This window comes from Falco punctatus (genome assembly GCF_963210335.1).
Source record: "Falco punctatus genome assembly, chromosome: 4".
Lineage (NCBI taxonomy): Eukaryota > Metazoa > Chordata > Aves > Falconiformes > Falconidae > Falco > Falco punctatus.
In genome coordinates, this window is record NC_137583.1 from 7,726,985 (window position 1) to 7,751,245 (window position 24,261).

The following is a 24,261-nucleotide window of genomic DNA, read 5'->3' on the forward strand; positions in this document are numbered from 1 at the left end:
GCAGCAGCTCTGCGGTGGCAGCCGGGCCTCCGCGGCGACCCCGCGTTGCCGACAGCGGGCCGAGGAGAGCGCCCCCCGCCCGGGCCATGCCGCTGCCCGGCCCGCGCTGCCTGGCGCCTCCTCCGGACCAGCCCAAGTGCCCGCGGGGGGAGCCGCCCCCTCCAGCGGGATGGTTGCGCCCGCCCCCTCTTTCCGTAGCAACGAGGCCGGCGTCGGGTACCTGCAGCCGGGGCGGTGCGGGCCGGGCGGTGCGTAGCGCCCGCCGGGAAGGGCCGGGCCGGGGTCCCGCCGCCAGGCTGCCGCCCCCCGGCCCGGGCAGCGCCGCCGCGCCCGCGGCTGGGAGCGGGCCCGGGGGTCCGTGGTCTACGGGGGGTCGGGGGGGCTGGAACGGGCCCCGCAGGGCCCGGCCTAGTGGGGCGGCAGAGGGAGGCCCGGGGCCGGTGGGCGGCTGCGCGGACGGGCGGTGGGCGCTCGGGTGTGGGTGGTGAGGGAGCCCCCTCGTTGTCCAGACACTGGAAATGTCGGGCAGGGTTTGGATCCCGTTGGAAGTGGGGTGCCCCCCCGCCACTGCTGCACAGTGGGGGGACCGGGTGGCTGTCCCCCGCTGCCTCGCCCTGGCCCTTCTCCACAGCTAGTGTGCCGCTGCCTTGGGTGACTTCTCTGGCCCTCCGGTAGCAACAGGAGTTGTTGTTCTTCCTAAATGAAACTAACGTTGTTGGAGTCACGGTCTAAATATTTTGTGTGGTGCCTTGTAACACCCGCCATGGCTATAACCTCAAATCGTGTGGTGTAACCTTGTCGTTAAGGCGCTCTGTGTAATGAGCAGCGCTGTTCACCATCAGTCTTGCTGTTCCCCCCTGCGTCCTCAGGTTCTAGTGGTGGTTGTGTGGAGCTTTCCCATGGAGAAAGGAATGCATTTAAAAACCCAGAGGAAAATCAATTTTAAAACCACGCAAATTGTTGGAGGGAATGGGCTGCTATAAAACTCGAAATTACTTTCAACTCCCTTTCTAAAGTAGAGGAGATTTGAAGTAGAGGATAATGTTTAAGCAGTTTGTTGAGAGTGCATCACCTTGTCTGAGCTTATATTATATGGCTTAAATTACAGGAAGAAGGAATTTCTACGTGTTGGCATCCGGATGGTGTAGTAGTTGGGGTTCTGGCTATTCACAGATAAATAGATTTCCAATAAATGACTACTGGATTTCAATCTGCAGTTTTGCTTAGGGGTGACATTATTTTTAAAGTACTTTTCTCTTTTTCTGTTGCAATTTTCAGCTGTTTTGAAAGAAAAGAGTCCATTTTGTCAAAGCTTTGGATCAAAGAATCAAAGTAGAGGCACTAGATCAAAAAGCTCGTATCAGACATTGAGCAAGACATGTAGGAGTTTGACTTGGATATGTAAAGCCTGGATTTACCATGAAATTGTAATTATAGTTTTGCCACAATGACACACAGACACTAGCTAATGTTGTGTCAGCAGTGCCATTAGAATATGCTCTCATTTTGAATAGTTCAATTTAGCATAGTACAACGTACCTGGTATGTCTAGGAAACATGTTTTTCAGGTGTGAGAGCGCATGACTGAACTGTTAGAAAGATAGGCGTTTCAGCAGTCGTGAAAAGATTTTGAAAGCTTATTATTGCCAAAGCTGGGATGGCTGGTGCCAGGCAGATGTTTGCCATTGAAGAATGGGGAGGCACTCCCAGATGCATAGGGGCAGTGAAGGGTTATTGAGGTGGGCAGAGCATCTGCTTTCAGGAAGACACCTCATCTACTTGTGATGAGTTGAACTCCTTTTTCCCCCACCTTTGAAGCACTCCTTGTTGAAGGGGAGCTTCAGCCCTGAGGACAGTGTTCTGAGTAGAAAAGGATCGAAAATTGTGAACATGGCATGCAGCCGGCCTCCTGCCCACAGCAGCCAGAGTGTGACACTAAGAGGACTCTGGGTGATTTTACTGCTTTTCTTCAGAGTTCCTCGGGCAACCAAGAAATCCTCAAGTGTGAGCTACTTCACACCATTGGTAGTTGCTCTAGCGTAGCTGGCTGAAGGCTTGGGCTGCCGTTACGTTTTCGCTGCAAAGAGGAAGGCAACATGGCATTCAACAGCCTTGGCAATGCCTGTCAAGCTCTGCTGCCCAGGGATGAGGGTCTGGGGTCACCATTGAATGGAGGGTGGGGAGGACAGCCCTGGAGTTTACATGCTGCTTGTTGTTTTGTGGGGAGTGGGAAGGGCCTGCTAGTGGAGTTGGAGGCTGGGGAATAGTGAACTGCTCTTCAGTAAAGCCCTTGGCTCAGCAGCTAGGCTGAATAAAAGAGAGGGTCTCTTTTGTCATCTTTTAAACCAACCTGGAGACTGTTCTTGAAAGCTGAATGTGAGCACCAAACTACCTGCTAGCTGGAGGCTGGCATAAGAGCAAGCTCCCTACCATGCCCCAGGAAACCACTTTGCTGGAAACCCTGACCACATCACGACAGCTGGGGTGGCAGGACAGTAGGATTGCCTTTGGTCTTAGCAGTTGTCCCATCTCTGTATCAGCTTTAGCACACTCAGACTAGCTGTTGTACTCATCTGTCTGGGGAATTGCCAGGAAAACTTTGGAGGCCTGGTTTTGTTCTTTTTTTTTTTTTTTTCAGTTGGTGTGTTTCAGGTTTTTTTGCAGTTACAAACACTAGACCTTCCCTCTGTGCAGCTGGGAGAGCATGACAGATGGATGGTTTTTAGCTGGACACTGAGTAGGGGTTTGTTTTATTTTGAGATAAGTTCTCAGGAAGGGCTTTACGGAGGTGTGAGTGAGTATACAGGGAGCAAAGTAGTGAAGAATTAGGCCTCCTGTGGGCAGGCTTGGTGCACACTTCCCCCACCACGGGAACTCAGCCATCGTCTACAGCAGACACATTATTTTGGTTTTAGGCAGAGATTGCTAATCCTACTAAATTGGCAGTGGGCTCAGTCACTCACCCTACTAAAGGTTCAGATTAACCTTGCATCCTGGAGGTAGCTTTTCTGAATCAGATGGGTTTAGGATTCTGGTCCTAAGAGGTAAAACAGCAAGTCATGTTGCCACTTTGCCCCTGCTCCCAGGAAGAGGGTGCTCAGGTGACATATCAGGAGAGCCACCACAGGGTCGTTCTGCCTTGCTGCTGCTGCTCCCTGTGCTGGTGCAGCAGGCACGAAGGAGTCCAGCAGTGATTCATCAGGAATCCTTGGATCTTGGCTGATAGCAATCAATCCTGCTGGGCTGCTAAAATAGATATGGCCAGAGCATAAAATAGCTAATAAAAACAAAATCCTCCATGGAAAATTCATTCTTCAGGGTATGAAGTTCCAGTTGCCACGCCAAAGAGAAGCTGAGAAGAAAAAGATTTGAGATTTTCTAGCTTGAAGGAGGGGAGGGGGTGTTATTGATCTCATCTCCCAGGTCTCTCCAATCTGTTCATTTACTCCATTTCGCTTAAAGGATTCGCATCATGGTAACCTTGATTTATTATCTGTTTTCTTTTTTGATTCAACCTCTCAAAATTGTGCACTGGCTTGAACCTGCAGTAATAAACCAGCACAGTTATTCCCTCTTATCTCCGGCATGCATGTAATGCCTTCTCTGCTGTGTGTAGCCAATTCATTCTTGCAGACAGGCAGCAAGGTGAAATATAGAAAAAATTGCCCTCCCTGATCAAGAGTATAGGATGGGCAGAGTTTTCACTCCGTTCAAGTGCAGAACAGAGGGCATGGCAGGAATGTGGTGTTGTCTCCATGTCAGGATGAGACTCCAGACAGGTACCATGCCAGCTGTGGCCTGTAAGACCAGGCAAGGGCTTTCTAGCACTTAGCTGCGGCAAGCCGTTAAGAATCCCATGTAGCAGCTTCTTGCAAAGGCTTGGCTTCCAGAAGCAAGCAAGGCAGACATGTGGGTCCTAGCAAGGGTGCAGGACACAAACCGTTAGTCGGGTAGGGCTGGATGAGGATTCTGGGTCTAACCCTGAGTAGGAATTGATGAATAAGCTGTATTGCACTTGGAGTAGCCTTGAGAGATGCTATGGAGAGCTTTGACTCATAATTTGTAGGAATAAGCTGTGTGGGTATGTGTACATCATTATATTGACACATGTGTGTGCAGGCCGGAGGGGCTTGTGTCACTTCAGCTGTACTAATTAGTTACAGTAGTCATCTCTGTGTTTAGACAAGCCTAAAATCAAGGGTTGCATTATCATCATGCCAGAAGTCCAAGGGCAGCTCTTAATTACTATTTCTCAGTGTGCAAAGGTTTTTATAAAATAAAGCTGTATAGCTGTGATGTTTGCCTGGACTTGTGTCTCCTGAGATGGAAGAGTAGAAATTATCTGTGAGCTGACATCACCAGCAAAAATATCCCCTGCAGGAGGAGAGAGAGGGGAGCTTCTAGCTTTATTTTAATATTCGTTAGGCAATGCTTAAACATCTCTCCTGAATTGTTTACATGAAAGAGTCAGACTTTACACCTGGGAGTAGCTGTGTTTGTATCTAGGCTGTAGCCTGCTCCCACTGGAGTCATGTGTGACAAGGTTTTTAAGGGATTTGGGTACAGCAAAAGTAGCACTTCTCTTGTAGTCCCAGCTTACTCAAATTCTCCTGGTAGCCTTTTGAATGCCGCCACAGATCCGGGAAGCCCCTGCTGCTTCAGAAAAGCAGCTTTTCATGTGTATACTGCTGGTTTTCCCCCTCCAAAATCCATCCAGAGTAATAAAGCACTCCCTTTCCCCAGGGTTAGTGAGCCATCGAGTCAGCCACATGAGACCAATGGCCCCCAGGTTATGAAGGCAGCACTTAGTTTCGAAGCAGGAGATCGAACCTACCTTGTTACCCACTTATCTTTGACTTGCTAAGATACCCAGCGCAGCAGGAGGGTGCGGAGGAACGCCAAAGATAGCGTTTAACAGTCTCCAATGTCTTTCCCCTCTAGCCAGCCTAGGGTTGCATCACAGCATTGTCTCCCTAAGAAGATGGATAAAGCAAAGGAGTATCTGAGGAATTCTCTGGGTAGGAGCCCCAGTCCTCCTGGTGCCAGCAATGAGGCTTCATGCTGGGACTGCAGTCCAGGAACAAGTTTGTTGCTTCCTGATAGCTGCAACCAGGGGCCAAAAGAATACTCAGCCTTTAGACAAAAGACATCTTATGCTGATGTCCTCACTCCAGGAGCCTCCAACATGTTGGGGGTAAGTGCAAAGAGCAATTCTTTTTCTACCACTGTCCTAAAATGAAAAGACCTATGGTACACCTGGATGGAGAAATACAGCTTTCGCCTCAGGTCCTAGCCCTTCATTTTGGTCAGAGACTTTAGTGAAGACCTTGACCCGTACAGAGTGAAGCCATAAGGCTCCTCCTGATCATAGTTGTGCTGCCTTCCTCAGCAACCAGTACTACCACTGTCATGGTGTCCACGTTTAGGACATCAGTGTGGCAGGGCAGGTGTGTGGTTGTAACTGCAAATGGTATTTAGAAGTAAAACCCTAATGACTGCCTAATCAGCCCCCAATCTGCATCTTAAACTGCACTCTGCTGGCAAATCCCCTGCCTCTCTGTACACTGGGCAGAACTTTGCAGGTATTTGTGTCTCTTTGAGCCTTTTCTGACCATTACTCACAGTCTCAATTGTCCCTAAGGCTCTGGTAAAGTTGGTCTTACAGTCTCACTTTCTCTCTGGACCTCTATAACGCACCCTCCCACTGTGCTAGAACTGTGCTTTGTTATCTCTGACACTTCCCTCACATGCTGCATTTCAGGATGTTTGTGCTGGCCCCCGTATGTACCACGCTTTGCTAAGACAGGCAGACCTCGAGCAGCACACCCCTAAAGGTAAATATATTGAGAGGAAAATTGATGTGGCAGGAAATGGGGCCATCATTCTTTTAAGGTTGCTTATAGTGAGCATGTTGGGAACTAGGCTGATAACTCTAGGTTAGTGGTTTGCTTTCATTCTCCTCTCGGTGCTCGGGAATGGTGCAGAGCTGCTTGAATGTCCTGTGAAAAGTGAATTTCATGTGGAGGTGGAGCAAAGTGATCTGAATGGGTGGTAAACCAGTGCTCCCTTGTCTCCTGGATATATCCACTCCCCCCAGCATGTTCAGGGTGGGCTATGTTGCTGCTTATGGGAGTTTTGGTCCCATGAGCCAGGAGAGCACTGAATTTGCATGTGCTGTCATTGAGTATGGAGCCAGCAGTGTCCCTTTCCTAAGAAAACGGGACCTGCCTGAGAGCGCTGTGTCAAGTTGTAGGTACCCTTAGCCAAAGTCACGGCACTCTTTCATTTATTCATTCTGTATCCAACTGCACCCCAGAGCGGCCTGTTCTCCCTAGATGCAGGAGGTCTGTGTATACAGAGCTGCTAGTCCCACCTGCTTACAAGAGCTTGTTGTATCATGGATACTCAAATACAGGAGCAGAGCATGGCTGAAAGGTTTGCCAGCACTCTCCTGTCCCCTAGAGCACCCCTGGGGATACAGATCATAGACTGGCAGCAGGTGAGGAGAAAGTGTGCATGTGAGAGGATTTTAGTCTTAGGGAAAGATGGGAACTATATATACCACCTTCCTGTGCTTAGAAGTGACATTTATTTTCATGAGTGAGGACAAATGACTGCATCCTCAAGTGAATCTTGACAAGCTAGACTCATCTCTAACAAGTGGAGACAGATCTCTATTTATGATCTGCTGCTTCTTCAAGGGGGAAGAAGCTATCAAGCTGGAAATGTAAATGCAAATGAAACGCTAAGTATTGACATAAATAGTTGATAGTGCACAAAGTGCCATAATGGATGGTGCCATGGATTTTGCAGCAATGAAGTGACAAAATTGGAACAGCTGTGCTCCCTGACAACAAATATAAATCAGGGCCATTTTGTAAGGACCCCAAGCAAGAGATAGACGTGAGGCTAAGGAGCTGCATCTTAGGGATTCCTTGAACTTACCGTAAGCATGCATGTTGGTATGAACAACGCAAATGCTTAGGATCATATTTGTTCCAGGCTAGGTGCCCTTCCTAAGAGAGGGGAGGAGAGAGAGAGAGAGGAGCCATTTCAACAGCCATTTCCTTTAGTCCCTAAGCAGACGATGTACAGCTACAAGGGTTCAGTTGGGGGCCATTTAAGAAAGGCAAGGGAATGACCTCTTAGAGGACCCTTTCTGTACCTGATCATCCTGAAATGTGTCTGGATTCAGCATTATTGGCTGCTCTGCACAATTGCTTTGAAATCAAGGGGTTGCATCCATGATACAAGCAGAAGCACATGGAGCAGGGTGAAGGACTGGGTCCAAAGCTTGACGTACAAAATACCCACTTACAAGCCAGAACCTTAAGTTTCTCCTTGGTAGACTGTGAAAGTTCATCAAACGAAAAGCTCTCACTCCACTAAGATCCATTTATAGTTCAATGCTTAGCTCTGTCTAGGGAATAGGGCTTTTTAAAGCTTGCATGCAATTACTTAATTTAGGTTAAGCTTCAAATTCCCAGTTTGCTGCTGTTCTATTATTTGTGGCTTGTTTAGCAATATAAACAGTTTGGTTTATTTATGGGGTAAATGACATAGTTTAATTTCAGCCAATTCTTGGAAATGTATGCTTTCTGCTTAGTCCAAATTCCCATTGAAAACATTTGGCCAGATCGTTAGATTGTTAGCTGTTTAACTAAATTTTTTCTCACACCATTGTTGATGTGAGTGGGAGGTTCGCTTGAGCAAAAACTGCAGAGAGGTTTGTCCCAAGTAAGGTGTGAATAGGGAATTCAGGACGTGAAGATGCCCTGGGCACCTCACTCTCTCCTGCAGTATTCTTAAGCCCTTTATCACCATCTTGACCAAGTTCCTCCCAGCTACGACTGACTCTTGGTCTCGGGGCACTCCAGGGTGGCAGGGAAATCCCATCTCTTTCTGAGAATGAGGGAAAACATATGCTAGAGACAGTAACTTGCCCATGGGCATGTAGAGAGTCTGTAGCAAAGCTGGAAATGGAACAGAGCTCCATAAAGCCAGGTCAGTGTCCTACCTCCTAATAAGGTGCATGACAGTAAGTCTCAGTGGAGGCTGCTTCTATGCCATCATTTTAATACTGGAAACCCATAATGACATGTTGCAGCAAGAAAAAAGGTCTTCCTTTCTGTTTCCTGTCTGATGTCTGCTTGATTTCTCTCACAAATCTAGTGAAGTGACTTCTGCAGACAACTCGGGAGACAGCACAGTCCTCCTGTGTGTGTGAATGTAAAGCAGAGTGATGTCTGGTGGTTTCAGATGTGTTTTGCTATGTCTCTTAGTCACAACCTTCAAGATGCCTGAGGACTTCTTAAGTGTCCTGGATAAGCAAGTGATTGGACCAACCACTGAGAACCTCATCAAGTCAGATTTCCCAGTACAATCATTTCAGCCCAAAGTGCAGATTCCTTTCCAACGGCTTCCAGGACAATGCCCTCGGAAGATTGAAGTAGAGAGGTAAGTAACCAGAAGGTGGCTAGAGACATAATTATGGAATGGACACAGCAGTTCAGGTGTTGCTTTTTGCTTTCAAGACATGGCATGTCAAAAATCTCTAGGAAAATACTGTCCTGTAAAGCAATGGTCTTCAAAGTGGGGCATGCGCAATGCAGGTGGTACGCAAGACAACTCACTGGGATGTGGGAAGAAAATAATTTTTAAAAATAGTGTTTTATTTCATTTTTTATCATCCTTTTTTAATTTTTATTTTTTGTATGCTCTATAATGTTCATAATATATTACTACAGTAGTACATGTATATAATTTATAAATTGGACTAGATTATCATTGTAGGTCCCTTCCAACTGAACTATTTTATTCTATAAGTGAAGAAATAGAGATGTGTGCAGTGTGTGCTCAAAAACTTTTTTACTGATAGGGGTGCACAATCAAAAAGTGCAGTTGTAGGCATGGGAGCCCTTCTAGGTGCTTTTAGTGGTTATTTCCCCATCTGATTCAAAACAGGATGAGACGGTTATATCTCACCTTTGATATTGCTGAGCTCTTAGCCAGCGAGGGGATAGACTCCAATCAGCTGATGCCAAGGCACCATGATCCTGACAATATGCCAACTGTTGAGGAGAAGAAAGATCCTATCTTTCCCATCTACCTCCCGTTGAAGGTCAGAGAGCATGTTTGGCACTTGTGATCTGTCTTATTGCTTATACCATGGGATGTTTCTGAAAACTGCGGGACACTTAGCGATCACCGAATCAACAGGCAATAAAAAAAGGAAATGCTTTAAAGCAGGTTTGGGCCCTGAAGGGTCTCTGCAAGATGCTGAGCATCTTCTGCAGGGTGCCCACTTCTTCCATCAGAACTAATAGTCCTTGAGGGTGCTCCTCACTGTCATTTGTGTATCCAAAGAAAAGATGTTGTCTCATGTTTCCTTCTGAGTGCAGTAGTTAGCAGTATTATTGCATGAGACCTCTCTAGGTGGTGGTCTGCGCTCCCTAGGGAAGGGCTAGATATTGCTGTTTGGGAGAAGATTGTTGATCAAACATCAGCACAGCTTTTGCACCTGGACTGTTTTCCATTTTCGTAGCCCATTTAGGAACTATACGTTAATTTCCCTCTCATGAAATGTTGTATTGGCTACTTCCGTCTCTCTGAAGTAAGACTTAATTTTACTCATGTCCTGGCTTTTTAGATATTTGACAATGATGAGTATGACTGTCGAACTCCAGAAGAGTGGATCTCGCTAGGACTGGAGCCAGGATCTCAGGATAGAAAGCCAGTGCCTGGAAAAGCACTTTTACCTACAGATGATGTACTTGGACACGGTAAAGCTTGAATGAGTTACTGCTCAAGCAAGGCAATGCTAACAGTTACAGGCCCATTCAGCAGAAGAGAATGTGTAGATTCTGATGAATGTGGCTCTGAATAGCAGAAAAGCAATATCTCATTCTGACCAGGCTCAGGCAGTCAGAGCAAGAGACCAGGGGTCTCACTGACAATGACTCCTGCCCTGGACTGACTATTTCCACTGTTTTAGAAGTAGCCTTTTAACTTTTGCCCTCCTCCTTCTGTGCCTGGAAGTCAGTACTGTCAAAATTTTGCTTTATTGATATATAAGTGTCATCATGAAGTTTGTTAGCTTGCACACAGCATGCTCTGCCTGGATTTCACAGCAAGTGCAGGATCAGAAGTCAAGTTCAGACTGCAGTGAAAATCCAAGTAGTAAATCTAGGGCAAATTAAGTGATGTGGGTGTTGTTTTCCTGTCACTCGGAGCCTTTGCAATAAGAAGGCATCACTAGGTACAGCTGATCTGGTGTCCAGTTGTGGCTGCAGGTCATATCAGCACATCTGCACTAGCTTTAAAACATAGGAACTGACACGTGTACTGACTGTAGCTCTGGGGCAACCTCCAGAAGCTTGGCTGTCTGCAAAACCTAAGCGTAAAACATAAGCTGTGTGGATCTGCAGGCAGCCAGCACATGATGGCTGGGTTCTGCTTGCAGCTGGCTTGGGGAACACTACACCTGATCACTCTCCAGGTTGAATGGACTGTTCTGCACACAAGTAGTCAGACCCTCTGGGCCCTGGGGAGGGTGAGACCACTGACATCTGTGTAGTGCCAGCACTGTTCCAAATTCCTGTAGTTCAGACCTGTCATTAACAGCATCCATTTTATATCTATACTGATATTGATACAGATATATACATCTGGGTAGCACCTCCCGGTATTTTAGAGGATCTGAACACTTAAGAGTTAGATGCCCTGGGAATGACCCAAAGAAATAATAGGTCTGGGGAGAAGGTACAGGGTTTTACATCTACTCCCAATTAGAAGAATGAGGACTTATGTGGAGGGTGACACAGGGCTAAACCCACACATAGGAAAGGAGAATGGGAACCCCACAGAGCTCATGTGGGTAATGAGGGGTCCTGGATCAAGGGGTGAAGGAATTGGAGGCAGAGGGGTCCCTAGGTATGGGCTGAAAGAGGATGTAGGGGCATATGGGATCCAGATATAAGACTATGGCTTCAAAGAGTGAGTGGGAGTGCCTGAAGCAGGAGGTAGGAGGATGGTCCACAGGGAACCTATATCGGTAAGAGGAGGGGAATGGAGAGCTTTGGTGTGTGCAGTTGGAAATGCTAAGCAGTAAGACCTCAGTTCATTATTTATTTTATCACAGCAGAAATTATGTGAGATTGACTAAGAACTAAACCAGTAAATGGATTTGACTGTAGCGTCACCACTCTTATCAGGAAAGTACATTTGCTCTAGCTTCCAGGAGAATGGACTAACTCCATTTTAATCATTGATTCTCTCAGAGGACCCCAAAAGCCAGAAGTTAATCTACAAGTGGATTGATGTTGGTGTTCTGGATTATGACAAGGAGACAGGACTCTACTTGGTCCATAAAACAGATAAGAATGGGCTGGTGCGGGATGAAGAGGGGAGACCCATCCTCAATGGAGGAGTAACTCCAGAAGGTGTGTTTTGAGTAAGGCCTTTTGGGACCTGGCATATACTTTTGAGGGCAGTTCATTTCCCATGCTAGTTGGTCCTAGGTAGAGATTGGAAGGACATCAAGAAGTCATTCAATTCCTCTCCCCGTTACCACCCTTGACATGTGTCTGTTTAACCTGTCTGGAAAAACCTCCAGGGGAGAGAACTCCACACCTTAAAATTTGACAACCTATTTGAGGCCTTCCCTTTGGCGATACCTTTCTTTTTTCTGTCTCTCATCTTTCCTGCCTTCAGGACAAATTAAATGATGATCTTTCTGGGTCAATGCCATTTTGAGGGGGAATGTGGACATCTTAAGATGAAGTACACCCCTCTTGAAAGGTTTGGAGCTGCTGTTAATTCCATGTTCCTTGTCTCTTGCTGTCCTCAGTTTTGGTCCCTCATTTTTATCTCCAGTAAACCAGCCCTATTATATTGTCCATCAAAAAGCTGCTGTCAGCTTTGCAAGCCATTCTGTTTTCCCTGTAGACTCTTGTAAGCTTTACTTTAATTTCTCAGGAAGAGCCCCATTGTTGTCATGTCAGTACTGGGTGCCACGAGTTTGCCTGCTGTTTGTGGCTGAAGATCCCCAGGTGTTTGCACAGCGGATAGTTTCTGCCAACAACTTGCGTAAGAAGACACAGGCGCTGCTACTGTACCATTTGTATGTGGACTGCATGCCCACAGATGGACTAAACAGCATCAGCGAGAAGAGCCTGCAGAGAATGAAGCTGTTGGCTGTGCATACACCCAAACTGAGGAAAGAGAAGAGGTAAAGCATTAAGTACATGTCTGGGTCTCTGCCTTCAGTCCATTAACATTGTAGGACCTCATAGGGCTACAAAACAAGTGCCAATGGAGGCAGATCTTGAGCATCCAACTCATAGACTGTGGATCTGATCTGCCTTCCAGCCTGTGCACATGCACACCACCCCCTGGCCCAGAGTGGCATCAGAAGTAGGTTGGACAGGAGCCCCAGGGGCACATGTACAGGATGGGTGGTTTGTCAGTGTTCCCAGATGAAGGAGGTGTACTTCATGTGCAGATCCACTGAGCCATGCGTATGCCTACAGTTAAGTGGCCTTTGACAGCAGGAAAATTGGACAGAAATGACATGATTGACCTTGTCTTCCTGTGCTTTTAGGGAACAGATCAGTCACTGCTGAACTGATATGCAGGCCGCCAGCCGTCTCTAGAGAGTTGGCTGTTGTCTGCTGGTGACTCTTCTACCTATTAACAGCTGCTAAAACAAATCAAAAGAAGATCTGCACGGGGTGATGCAAACAGGACAGATCTCCACCTGGATATAATTCAGTGTCTCTTTGAGATGCAGTTCATATCAAGAAGGTGTTTTAAAAGAGTCCCTGGGCTGGTGAATCATGAGCTGTTGGTGGTGTTGCTGGGAATCAGCCATACTGCCCTGCTCAGAGACAGGAAGGTGTGAAGGGGTGCATGGTCTGCCACCTAAATTAGAGAGTAGGAGAGTATTTAGTCACTGTGAGAAGAAATATAGGCATAAAGAAAAGTACTCTGCCTGCTTGAGATGAAGGTTGATAATTTCCTAGGACAAACAGCAGGGTTTCAGCACTTATACATGTTCTGGCTGCCGAAACAAATGTCAAGAGGTGTTCAGCAGGAGGCAGTTGGGACGACAGCTCAGATAGCCCAACTTTTCCAGAGCTGCCAGCTAGCTTCCTAAGTTCTTGCTTATTTCCCCTTCCCTCTGTAATCCTTCTTCCCAGTGGAGATTTTGCTTTGATCTGAAAAGACACTTGAGAAGACTGCAGTCCTACTCCCAGGTCCCCGCATGCCTCTGTTATTAAACGTCCGGTTGATAGCTTTGCTAGCTGCTTCATTGTCTGCACAGCTCTCCTAATGTGTTCAGTAGTAGGTGAGCTTTTGGGTTAGCAAATCCAGAAGGGAGTGAGCAAAGGATGGGTTTTGCAGTAAAGCTGCAAGCATACTTCTGCTCAAACACTATGGGTTATTATTGTTTCCATGTCTTGTGGCAGGGTATTAGACCATATGTACTGCCTGGAGAAAGAAGTGAGATTAGACTATGAACGCACCATGAACAGGATAAGCTTTGACACTGTCGTCACTTCCAAACCTGAGATGTTTTCTTATGTCACCCTGCCAGACAAAGAGGAGAAGAAAGTACCAGAGAAAGGTAGGGACACAGTGAAGCAGTCTGAATTAGGCATGGTTATAGGACCTCTTGTCTTTGATCGGATTCAAGCTTTGTTGCAGAAACTCTCAGGTTCACGTTAATTGTTGGAGCTCAAAAGGGGCAGCAGCAGGAGATTATATGAGACTTTTGAGTGTGTCTGCTCTTTGTTAGGCTATATTTGCATGTTCATGTTACGTCAGTATAACACATTACCATCCGCCAGCTAAGCTGCAGTACCTCTGCAAGTGTCCCCTTAATGGCACCAAATGGATGGCACTGCAATTAGCTTAACTGCCTTCCACTCTGCACTGTGCTGGGACTGGCTGCCTTCCATTTGCTGGGCTGGGCTGTGGCATACCTCAGGTGTGAAAGAGGACTCGGGCTTTTTCAGAGTCCCAAAATGGCAGAAAATGGCTGCAGTAAAAGATAAAGGGGGGAGCCAGTATATTGTGTACTTGGATCTTCCAAAGGTTGGAATGCCTTGAGGTGGTTCACAAGTGGCTTGTCACAGATGAGATGACTCAGCTGTGCCTTGAAGCCTCAGTGGGAAGATTCTTCAAGTCCAATGTTTTCTCATGGAAACTTCATGGGCCAAAGCTTCAGGGAGGTCAGGCACTGAGACAGCCCCTCAGCCACTAATGGGAGGCTGCAGAAAGTCTCTGCTGCAGAGAAGAGACTTTCTTTCATCCAGCCATCTGCTGAAACTGCTACATGATAATAAAGTCTGTGCAACAAAGGGGAGTCCCTCTCCCACATGCTGTCCTGAAGGGAGCTGTAGTCTCCCTCTAAAACAGAAGCTGGGAATAACATTGCAGGCAATAATGTTGTTGGTGTGTTTTTTTGGGTCAGGTCTCATCTGGATCCCAGACTATCCTTTTGTTGAACGACAGGCAGATTTCAACTTTGTCTCGCTCCTGAGCAGGCCAGAAGTCATCCTCCTCCTCACACAGGTGCAAGATGAGTGTAACAGGGCAGCCACCATGTCTCTGTTTAACTCAGCCTTAGCCAAGCACGTCTGCTTGGAGGAGTTTGAACAGATCCAGATACAGACCTTCACTCAGGTGAGCCAAGGAAGCGTGGGGGGATGAACACAGGGAGCAGCAAAGCAGGCTGGCAGTGCGTATTAGACAGTGCAGCAGCTGCAGGTCGATTCCCTGGAAAGGGATGAGCTTTCAAAGGAGACATTGTGGGTGGGGCAGGGAGGAATTTGCATGTGGGTGTCAAATGTATTGGAATGTGGGGAGAACAGGCTGAAAGAGCCATAGGCCCCTAGTTAGCATCAGCCATTGCTGACCATGCTTTTAGTCATGGGTTGAGCAAGTGGCCACATAGGGCTGCAACCCTTCCTTCCCCATCCTGGTCTCCCTGCAGATAACAGTCCTGGCTGGCACTCAGAAGTGTCCAGGTTTTTTTGGCTTTATTTCCCCATCCATCCAGATGCAAGACACAAGAGCTTTGGTTCCCCCTGAAGCACTCGTAGGGTAATGCTTTGCTACACTCTATGTTCTTTATGTACTTAATTAAATTACTCTGCTTGCAATGTCAGCAGACAGACTAGGACAAAAATTTGCAACTCTGTGATAACTCTTGCTGGAAGATCTTCGTGCCCTCTAAATGAAGGCAGCACATTGCACCCTGGATGTGGCCACATGGAGTAACTTGCACAATTACATGCTAAATCAGTGGCAGAGGGCATGTGCTGGTCCTTCCCAGTCCCATGCTGTTTCAGCTAGGCAGTGCTGTCATCCACTCAGTGACTGAGGTTGTTTTATTACACTCAAACAGCAGCTGCCTGTGGAGCAAAAGTAACACTTGGTGGTATTTTAATAAATTAAAACACTGCAGACTGCTGCTGCCCTTGGCTTCTTCCCCTCTTTCTCCTCACTTGTCAAGAGAAGACAACATTCTGTCCTTTACTTGCTCATCATACTGTCTACACAGCTTTTTATGAGGGACCCTGACACAGGCAGCTCCAGGGATACTGTTCTATAGAAAAGAGAACAAAAAGGAAACACTGTATATAAAATGAAAGAATAGAGCACTCCTGCTTTTTAATATCAGGCTTTCTTTTTGTAGGTCTGTCAGTGAAGGAGATGTATGGCCAGGTTCACGTGCCACACGTGTGTGTGCATGAATTTGAGAGCTACTGTTTAGCTGTCACAGCTCTGAGAGAACAGTTGCCTTTCACAGCAGAGAAAGGTCCAGCAGTCCCAGCTAGCAGCTAACCTTGCCATACTGCTTTCCCATTGGCCCTTGGAGGATTACACACCTTTCTTTTTTTCTTTGCCCTAGGTTCAGATGTTTCTCAAGAATACTTGGATAAATGCTCTAAAGACTGCAGTAAAAAACAACCTGAAAGATGCAGGCAAAGACTGGTACAACCTGCAACAGAGCCACTGGGATGTCTACCAAATGTCCAAACTGCATAAGCTGATGAAGCGCATCAAATTCATGCTTCAGGACTCTGTGCGGTATCTGGTGCAGAACTCATTGATCAGCTTCACCTGTTTTTTGCTGGATGGTTGCCATAGTATCCTGAATTGCTCAGAGGACATGGAATGGGGAGATGACCTCATCAATAGTCCCTACAGGTAAGGAAAGGAGAGGGAGAAAAAAAAAAGGGTGGAAAGAGCAGAAAAGTGTAGTGCAATTGTCTTTCTATAACTAGTGTTTTTGCAAGTAAACTTTGTGCTGTATGGCATCTTTTGGCAGGGCTGTTTCCTCCAGTCCTCCCCTTGAGGCATTTCCTTGAGTATGGAAGAATGACACAGAGCTGGCTGCTCTGTTCAGGTTGCTGTTAGAGATAAGAAGCAGCCCGTCAGAACCAAGATCTGCTACTTTGACATACTGGTCTAAAGATTAGCTACTTCCAGTATGCTTGGGGGAGCAAATAATTACTACTAGCTTTTTTTCTAGAGGCCAGGAAGAAGAATACCAGGAGGCATGGCTGCTTAATTCCATTCTTGGATTAACCTCAGGAGTAGGATCTGACCTGGGATCTCTAAGAATACCAAATTTTGGTTGTCACAGTGCCTAGAATTTTATTCTGTTGGGTATTGATACAAGGATTTTTATTCTTTGTGATATTAAAAAAAGAAGGTTTAGAAATTGAAAACAGGACAAAAAAGAGGGAAAAAATGGCCACTCACATGAGGCCTTTCACCTTGAAATCAGTGGAAGTCTTAACATTGACTTGAGCTGATCCTGAGCCATGCTGGTAACATACAAGATTGGGAGATATTGAATATAACTTCTAGAAGGTGCATTTTAGGAGTGTATTGGAGATGCTGAATGCCTGGTTTGAAGACCATCTGCAATTTTTCTTTAAAGCAGCTTCAGTTCTCAACATAAGGTTATGACTTTTGGGGATCCTGGGATGCCATGATTAACACTTCCTTCACCTTTGATAGACAAGAGTTCTCAATGTCTCTACTGATAAATTCAGAATGCAGTTTGATACCTTCATCTGCATGGGACAGTCCTGCTCTCCTCTGCTTTCCTCTCCTGTCCAGTAGGTGGTTTAGTGTCAGCACCAGAGCGATATTGTTGTGTGCCTTTGTCTCAAAAAAACATGCCTGTTCTTCCTTATCTCTTCCCACTGCAGGCCTCAAAGGAATCCGCTCTTTGTAACAGACCTTGTGCTAGACAGCAGTGGCATTCACTTCAGCCCCCCTGTAGAGAGCTTTGAGAAGTCCCTCATTTCCCTGTTCAACAAGGGAATCCTGGTGACTCACACTGTCCCACAGCTGGAGAAGGTGAACTCTTCTGCATCAACAGTCATGTAACTGTGCAAGTCTCAGTGCATTGCAGCTTGGCATAGACACCCCTGAGCTTGCACTGAGGGAGAGAGTTACAGAAGTAGGTAGTTGGGAATCCAGTTAAATTAATTTGGGCACAGCACTGTGCTAACGCAGTTCTATTCTGACAGGATTTCTTCAAACTCCCCAACCCTGTAGCTATTTTATCCAGTTGCTATCTCTGTTTAGTGCTGCAGGTTCTGTGGAGACATGTCCTACGTAGCCCGGTTGCCCTAAGTGCATGGCAGCTGACAAAAGCAGACTCAAAAAGGCAATAGCACCTCTTCCAGTGCTGTCAGTCTGGTGCAGATCTCTTCTGTGTATGCATTCTTCTGCCTGTTACTGTGAAAGACCTGTCTCCCTAGATCCTCCTTCTTTGGGGGGGGGCAATGTAAAACTGATAAAACAATTTCTGACACAATGTAGAAGGATGGACTGCATGACTTCCCAAGGGTGCCACTAGTGATTGTCTTGCCCCTCTCCTGAGGAGTCATGGTTAGCTCTGCTAGTCCTGAAAGACCTCTCTCCTTTCTCTTCCAGTATGTGTTGGAAAACATCGTTATCACAGACACACCCTTGCTGGACTCCGTGGGCTTGCACGAACCAGAAGTGGAAGAACTTCGTGAGGCTGTGCGGTCTGCCATTCAGAAGGCACTGATCCCTCTCCAAGCCTATGCCAGGAGATATGAGAAGTTCTTAGAGCTAAATAACAATGACATCCAGTACTTCCTACGGTAAGTGGCTTCTGACAAAGGCACCTCTAACCCAAATGGCAAGCCTTTTCACAAGCTGTAGTGTGGATTTGTCTGAGAATGCAGGATCTGTTCTGAGACCTCGAATGTGTGTGATGTGCCTCAGATGTGAGGTCAGGCCTCCATCAGAGGCAGCCTTCAGCCGTGGGCAATGGTCCATGCTTTTAGAGGACATTGGTGGTAGCAGTGAGAATTTCTTCCTGCCTCTGACAGCAGCCACATTCCTGTCATGTTTGTAAGTGTAACTGGAGATATTAATGGCCCTAAAAATGACTCATCCTGTTTGAAAATCCAGTTAGAATACTTGACACTGACCTCCTTCAAATAACGTCTGTTCAGGCTGATAACATTCTATAGAAAGTATTGTTTTCTTTTGTTTCAGCCTCATTGTTTTCACTGACAAAACTCTGCACCTAGGCTGTCCTTTAGCCTCTGTTGCTTTAATGATCTTCTTTTTAGACCTCATCTTTTCTCCAACCAGTGGGAATGAAGTCCTTTTTCTCTTTTGTTATTCTAGCTTAATCCCATTTGACAAATTCCTGTCTCTTCCCAGAAGATGCTGAATTGCCTGCCCTCCTGCAAGGTGCCTCCTGATCTTGCCCTGTTTACACCAGTGCTTTCATTTTATCTCTCCCTCTCCTCTTACCTTATTATGTCTTTCATCTCTTTCTTCCATTCCCTTTCTGCAGCTGAAGTATTTCGTCCTCTTACTCTACACCTATTGTGCTCTAAAGCCTGTTGTAGATTTGAATCTGTCCTTTCCCTTGCTCCCCAGTAATGTTCCTCAGCTACATACCAGTTCCATGTCTTTTCATATACACGTCTTCTGAAACTGGGGGCCTGTCTACACCACTGCATGGGTGTAGCCTGGCTTCCTCTGCTTGGCATTGGTAACCGTAGCAGTGAAGACACTGAAGCAGAAGCTTTGGTGCAAGCTGGTCACCCAAATAGATGGACTTTACATGATATGTCTTTCCTACTGTAGCTTCCCATGTTCAGTGAAAGCTAGCGCTCATTTATTTGGCTGTGATACAAACCCCCCTCACTTCCTATGTAGGTATATCTTTGGTTGTAAGGTCTAGAAGCTGTTGGTTACCCTCTCAGTCTGTGCTTGCATAAAGTTGAATATATTTGAATAGATGCATGTTTTAATAACACTAAACATACTCATTAATTTAATGTCTTGATCCTTTGGGTAGACACCTCTGGACATCCTAGGAACAGCCTGGGTGCTCAAATAACATTAAGGTCTACTTTACCTTTTTTTTTTGTTGATGTTTTTATTTATAGAGACTATGAAGAGCAATGCCCATCAGCCCAGGAGGTGATGAGTATAGTAAACGTATACTTTTCTGAAAAGGAGAACCTGGACAACACTCTACCAAGTTCTATTGTCATTGGTCCCTTCCATGTCAGCATAGAAGGTGTTAAGCAAAATCTGTCTGAAAAATACAAAGCGCTTGCCACTTCCATGTTGGACATACTGGCTAAAAACCTCCATTTGCAGGTGGAGAATGTAAGTTACCTGGTTCAATAGATTATCTGTCAGTGTCTTGTCCTTCTGCTTTTGAAGTCATTGTGTTTGTGAAATGGCCAAGACAGCAACTGAGGCCACATTAATGAGGACATATTAAAGACCTCATTGGAGTGATTATTTAAAAAAAAAAATAAAAAAACCAAAAAACAACTAGAGGGGAGATACGCAGACTCAACCAAATCAAGTATTAAATTTAGTTAATAAGTTAGGTTCCTGAAAGCTGTATCTCCTGAGACAAAATTCTTCAAGACCTTGCCATCTTATAAAAATGCCTTGGTGGATTGAAAAGATCTGCCTGCTACAGGCTCTGAGGATAACTGGAACGTAGGCAATTGCTTCTGCTGGGCCAGAGGGTATCTGAATCTGTTATTATCATCATTTCAACTACATACCTGCAGTTCCTCTTCCTCTTTTTTTGGCAGTCTCATTCCCTTTGAGCTCAAATGAGATGGATGGAGAAAGACTGTGGAGAAAAAAAAAAAGGAACGGGACTGTGGAAAGGAACAGGACTGTGTATTCATCACTTTTGACCACCTTCAGAATGGGAAGTGGGTGGATCATGGCAGGTTTTCCAGTTTGCCCATTAGCAATTAGTGACTTTTTGATGGTCTTTTCTCTGCTGTGTCTTACTGCAGATCTGTGATGCATATAAAGTTGTCAGCTGCAAAATGCATGAGAAACCAAACAGTATAGAGGAGCTGGCTGAGCTGCAGGAGTGGATGAAGGGAGTCCCTGAGCAGCTGGCTGTGCAGGAGGTAGGGCATACCCTCCTTACAGACAGGGGGCACCAAGGGAAGTAAGAAGGAAATTTGTCAATGCAATGTGTGGTGTCTCAGAAGCTAAACTCCAGGTTTTTTGCTTGGATGTTTTTGCATGCAATGCCATAAGATTCCTGGCTCTGTATTTGTGTAAGTCCTAAGATTGGTATTTTTAAATACACATATCAAGAATCTAAATAACTATGCAAAACAAAATAGCAGTTAAAAATCTTGCCTAAAAGAGTTGCATATACTTTTTGCTACCTTCATGATCTATTCTGCATTTGTATACTGAATAGCTGTCTTCTACAAATGAATGTTGTTTTCAAGAAAATATTTCTGCTACCAATTGCTCATATTGCTGTTAACGTATTTCTTTTACTAGGACACTCTAGTGCTGGTTATTTCAAAGTTATTTGAAGTGTAGGTCTTCCCAGCTGAATCAATGGGGAACAAAGGCTTGAAGCTGTAAGCTGACTTGTCCACGCCAAGGAAAAAACCTGGAGGATAACCCAAAACACTCAAATTTTGTCCAGCACTTGATCCACTAGGTCACTTCATTCATACAGAACAGAGGGCAATGATGGCGTGATCCTTCGCAGAACAAGGGGTTGTAAATCCATTCCCACACAGCAGAGGAGCAGCCTACATCACATTAAGCTTGTGTGACTAACGCCCTTCAAAGGCACCTCATGAAAATGAGGTATACACCAGAGAGTTGGAATTAGTATGGTCTAAAAGTGTCTATTTCTTGTCTTTTTCTTTCACCCTGTGCAGGAACTGATTCGTGAAGTCATGGAAGATTACAAGGTCATGGAGGGATTCCTTTACACTCTTACCGAAGAAGATTTCAATGACAAGTGAGCATCCCACTGTCAAAGTGGGACACTTTGCAGCAATTACCATTCTCAGTGCTTCAGGGGCTATGTGTCTGTCAGGGACTCCAGCAGAACTTCTAAGTGCCTCTCAGGCAATATAAGCACTGAATTCTTGAAATGAAGTTTATAGAGAAGAAGCGTGGGTTCATGCTGCCTTCTGGCCTGGGGCAAGGCAAACTGGTAGCTATTAACCTGTTTAATGTATTAAAGCTCTTTTCTCTTGGTTTTTTTTGAGACATTTACAAGGTCTCAAAGCATACATTTTAGTCTGTGTCTGAAAATTAACAAACATTTGCAGGTTTTTTTAGGACTAGGAAAGAACCTGAACCCTGTATTATTACTGCATTTCTTTTCCATGCAGTCTCCTCTTAGTTTTGTCTTTGGCTATGTTGTTCAGATTGGGGCCTGACTATGCCCCAGTAGCAGAGTCGGCTCACACACACAGTCACACAGCTTCTGAAGTCAGCTCAGCCCTGGAAGCACCTCTTATATGACATGGGTTTGACCCAGTGTACAACCTGAGTGAGTTTCTGCAGAGTGCTCCTAAAACTAGAAACATGGGATGCATGCTGCAAAAAACCCCACAGAAGTTGCAGGAAAGAGCTCAGCTCTAGGGCAGCTTAGCATAGAGGTAGCTGTATGCTTACTGACCAGAACAGGCAGATGCAGAACTAGTAGGAGACTGCTGCATCCCCAGGTGCTGGGAGTGGTGTGATCTAATGCTCCAAAACCTGCGTCTGGCATGACACACAAGCTAAGAAGTCCAAATGGAGGAATGGGTGGACTATGGCTGAGCAAGAACCAAGAAACCTGCCCTGGTGTGAGCAGTCACTTTGTGCAGCCTTCCCTGTGTCTGCATTGCCCTCCCCAGGGCACACCGCAGAAGCCTTGCTATCCAGGGCTTCACTGTATCTGGGTTAGCCTGGCCCCTCGCTGCCCTGCTTAACAGGAGACTGGCTTTTTCAGTAGCCCTGAAAAGCCACAAGCCAAGACTGTGACCCCCTTTTTTTTCAGTTCCTTGTGAATGCATTCAAAGACAGACATTCCCTCTGGATGCCAACTGTTATTTTGCTGTCTCCTAGCTTTTCAGCAACATAGTGGATTTGTTCCTTTTAAAAAGGCCCTCCACTTCTCCCCAGCCCTCTCCAATTGAATAGCCTAGTCACAAGGACTGCATATCAACAAGACAAGCTGGAAAAAAAATGTTTTGTTGAAACCACATGTGTTTCTGTTGTTGTAAAGCTTCCTTGTTTGGTGGGATTTGGCTTTCTCATTCTGTTATTTTCAGCATTTCAAACATATGCTCTAAAAGCTTCTCTCTCCCTCTCCTCTTTTTTTTCTTTTTGTTGGTTTTTTTTGTTTGGTTGGTTGGTTGGCTTGGTTTGTTACATCATGTGAGTGCAGGTGGGCTGCAAGTTACTGGCCGCTGAAAATAACTATGCAAGCTGAGTCCATTCGGCTCCAGCACCTGGAGGATGAAGACAAATTTCGCAAAATCCACATCGTGGATCAGAATGGCTTTCAAGACAAACTGGAGGAGATGCAGGTATTAAGCCCCTGACAATATACGGCCCAGAGAAGGGGAGCCTTGAAGCTCCTGTGGTCAGCCAGGTGGGAAACTTTCAGATGAGATTTTAGTCAGATGAGTTTTTAGGTCAATGTACTGTTGGACCAAAAATTACCACACTCCCCCTGGTTTTTATTGGAAGTTGGGCTTTTGATTGAGTTCTGGTTTTGTGTGAGAGACAATACTCTTTGGAGAAATACTGATTTTTCACTGGGAAGTTGTTCACTGAGATACAGTATTCTGATTCTTGGTGCTTGGGCAACAGATGCATCTCCTATTTTTTCTTGTGTACTCAGTGCCCTGCAGAGCATCTCCCGTGATGTGTTGTCATCAAGGGGAAAAATACAGCATTCAGTCATGGACTCATCTTGCATGAAAGACCCTGAAACCATAGCAGAGTTCTGGAGCTGAGATACCTCTGGTTTCTGCTGAAACAGTTTGAGTTTTATTTTTCAGCAGAAACTCTTAAATACAGAAAAAAAGTGCCATCTTGGAAAGGCTGCGATCAGTGACCTAGATTATCTTAGAAATAGCCTCCCAAAATGATGATACCCCACTGCTGGATTAAAAAAAGCAACTAAACAAACAGCCCAAAACAAACAAAGAAAACCAAACCACCAAAACAAAACAGAAAGGTTATTAGAGAAGCTCTGGACATGTGTTGTTAAACAATTCTTGAAAACAAACTGAGTGACCTAGTAGAGCTATCATTTTCACTTCACCGTTTCTGTAACTAATGACAGTATAAATTCAGTACCAAGAAATCTGGGCACAGACTTACTGCTCCTACTCCTCAGGGATTAACTATTGTCAGGAAAATGAAAAGCAGCTAGTCATCACATTTGCACTTTCAACCACCTGACCAGAGCTTATTGCTTCTCCTCACCACTTTCATTGTGGTCTAAACAGACATGGAATTGGACTGGGGGAGGTGAAATTGTGAGGATAAAAATCTTGCCTTTGATTGTAACAAAAGAGCACACTGGGAAGCTGACATCTCCAGAGGCAGCACTCAGCTTCAGAGCTACATCTTATGCCTGCCCTTTCTCTTCCAGCTGACTGTAGGTGGATTTTCCATCCAGGCAGACGTTAACCAAGCTCATGAGTTGGCTAAGAAAACAAGGCAGGTCAGGAAGCAGCTGAAGGAGCTTCAGAATTTGGCAATCCTCTACAACAGCAGGGAGAGAATCTTTGGGATGAAAGTTACTAATGTAAGTGTCAGGTCCTGTACCTACTGGACCCTAATCTTTGTTGGGACTTCTAGGTGGTAGGTAGGGCAAGTAACGGGACACAGTTCCTCAGGAAGGAGTCCTTCATGCTCCTTTGGTTTATCTGGTGAACTGGT

At 45.7% G+C, this 24,261-nt stretch overlaps 1 protein-coding gene across 2 annotated transcripts in view; it reads left to right on the plus strand.

Moving 5' to 3' along the window:
- Positions 1–346: 346 nt before the first annotated feature.
- The window catches only part of DNAH1 (dynein axonemal heavy chain 1), a 72,776-nt gene continuing 48,861 nt past the window's right edge, over positions 347–24,261 (plus strand). Inside the window, exons 1-17 of one of the 2 annotated variants that reach the window (XM_080384454.1) lie at positions 347–5,194; positions 5,762–5,834; positions 8,283–8,457; positions 8,965–9,121; positions 9,650–9,782; positions 11,280–11,441; positions 11,977–12,229; positions 13,470–13,627; positions 14,477–14,688; positions 15,920–16,218; positions 17,232–17,382; positions 17,965–18,158; positions 19,467–19,692; positions 20,349–20,468; positions 21,249–21,331; positions 22,754–22,895; positions 23,972–24,127. In XM_080384454.1, coding sequence (XP_080240580.1) covers positions 4,925–5,194; positions 5,762–5,834; positions 8,283–8,457; positions 8,965–9,121; positions 9,650–9,782; positions 11,280–11,441; positions 11,977–12,229; positions 13,470–13,627; positions 14,477–14,688; positions 15,920–16,218; positions 17,232–17,382; positions 17,965–18,158; positions 19,467–19,692; positions 20,349–20,468; positions 21,249–21,331; positions 22,754–22,895; positions 23,972–24,127 — 2,964 coding nt within the window. In that variant the 5' untranslated portion in view covers positions 347–4,924. Of the gene's footprint in view, positions 5,195–5,244; positions 5,835–8,282; positions 8,458–8,964; positions 9,122–9,649; positions 9,783–11,279; positions 11,442–11,976; positions 12,230–13,469; positions 13,628–14,476; positions 14,689–15,919; positions 16,219–17,231; positions 17,383–17,964; positions 18,159–19,466; positions 19,693–20,348; positions 20,469–21,248; positions 21,332–22,753; positions 22,896–23,971; positions 24,128–24,261 lie in introns of those variants that run through there. The other variant, XM_080384453.1, reaches the window with a different exon arrangement.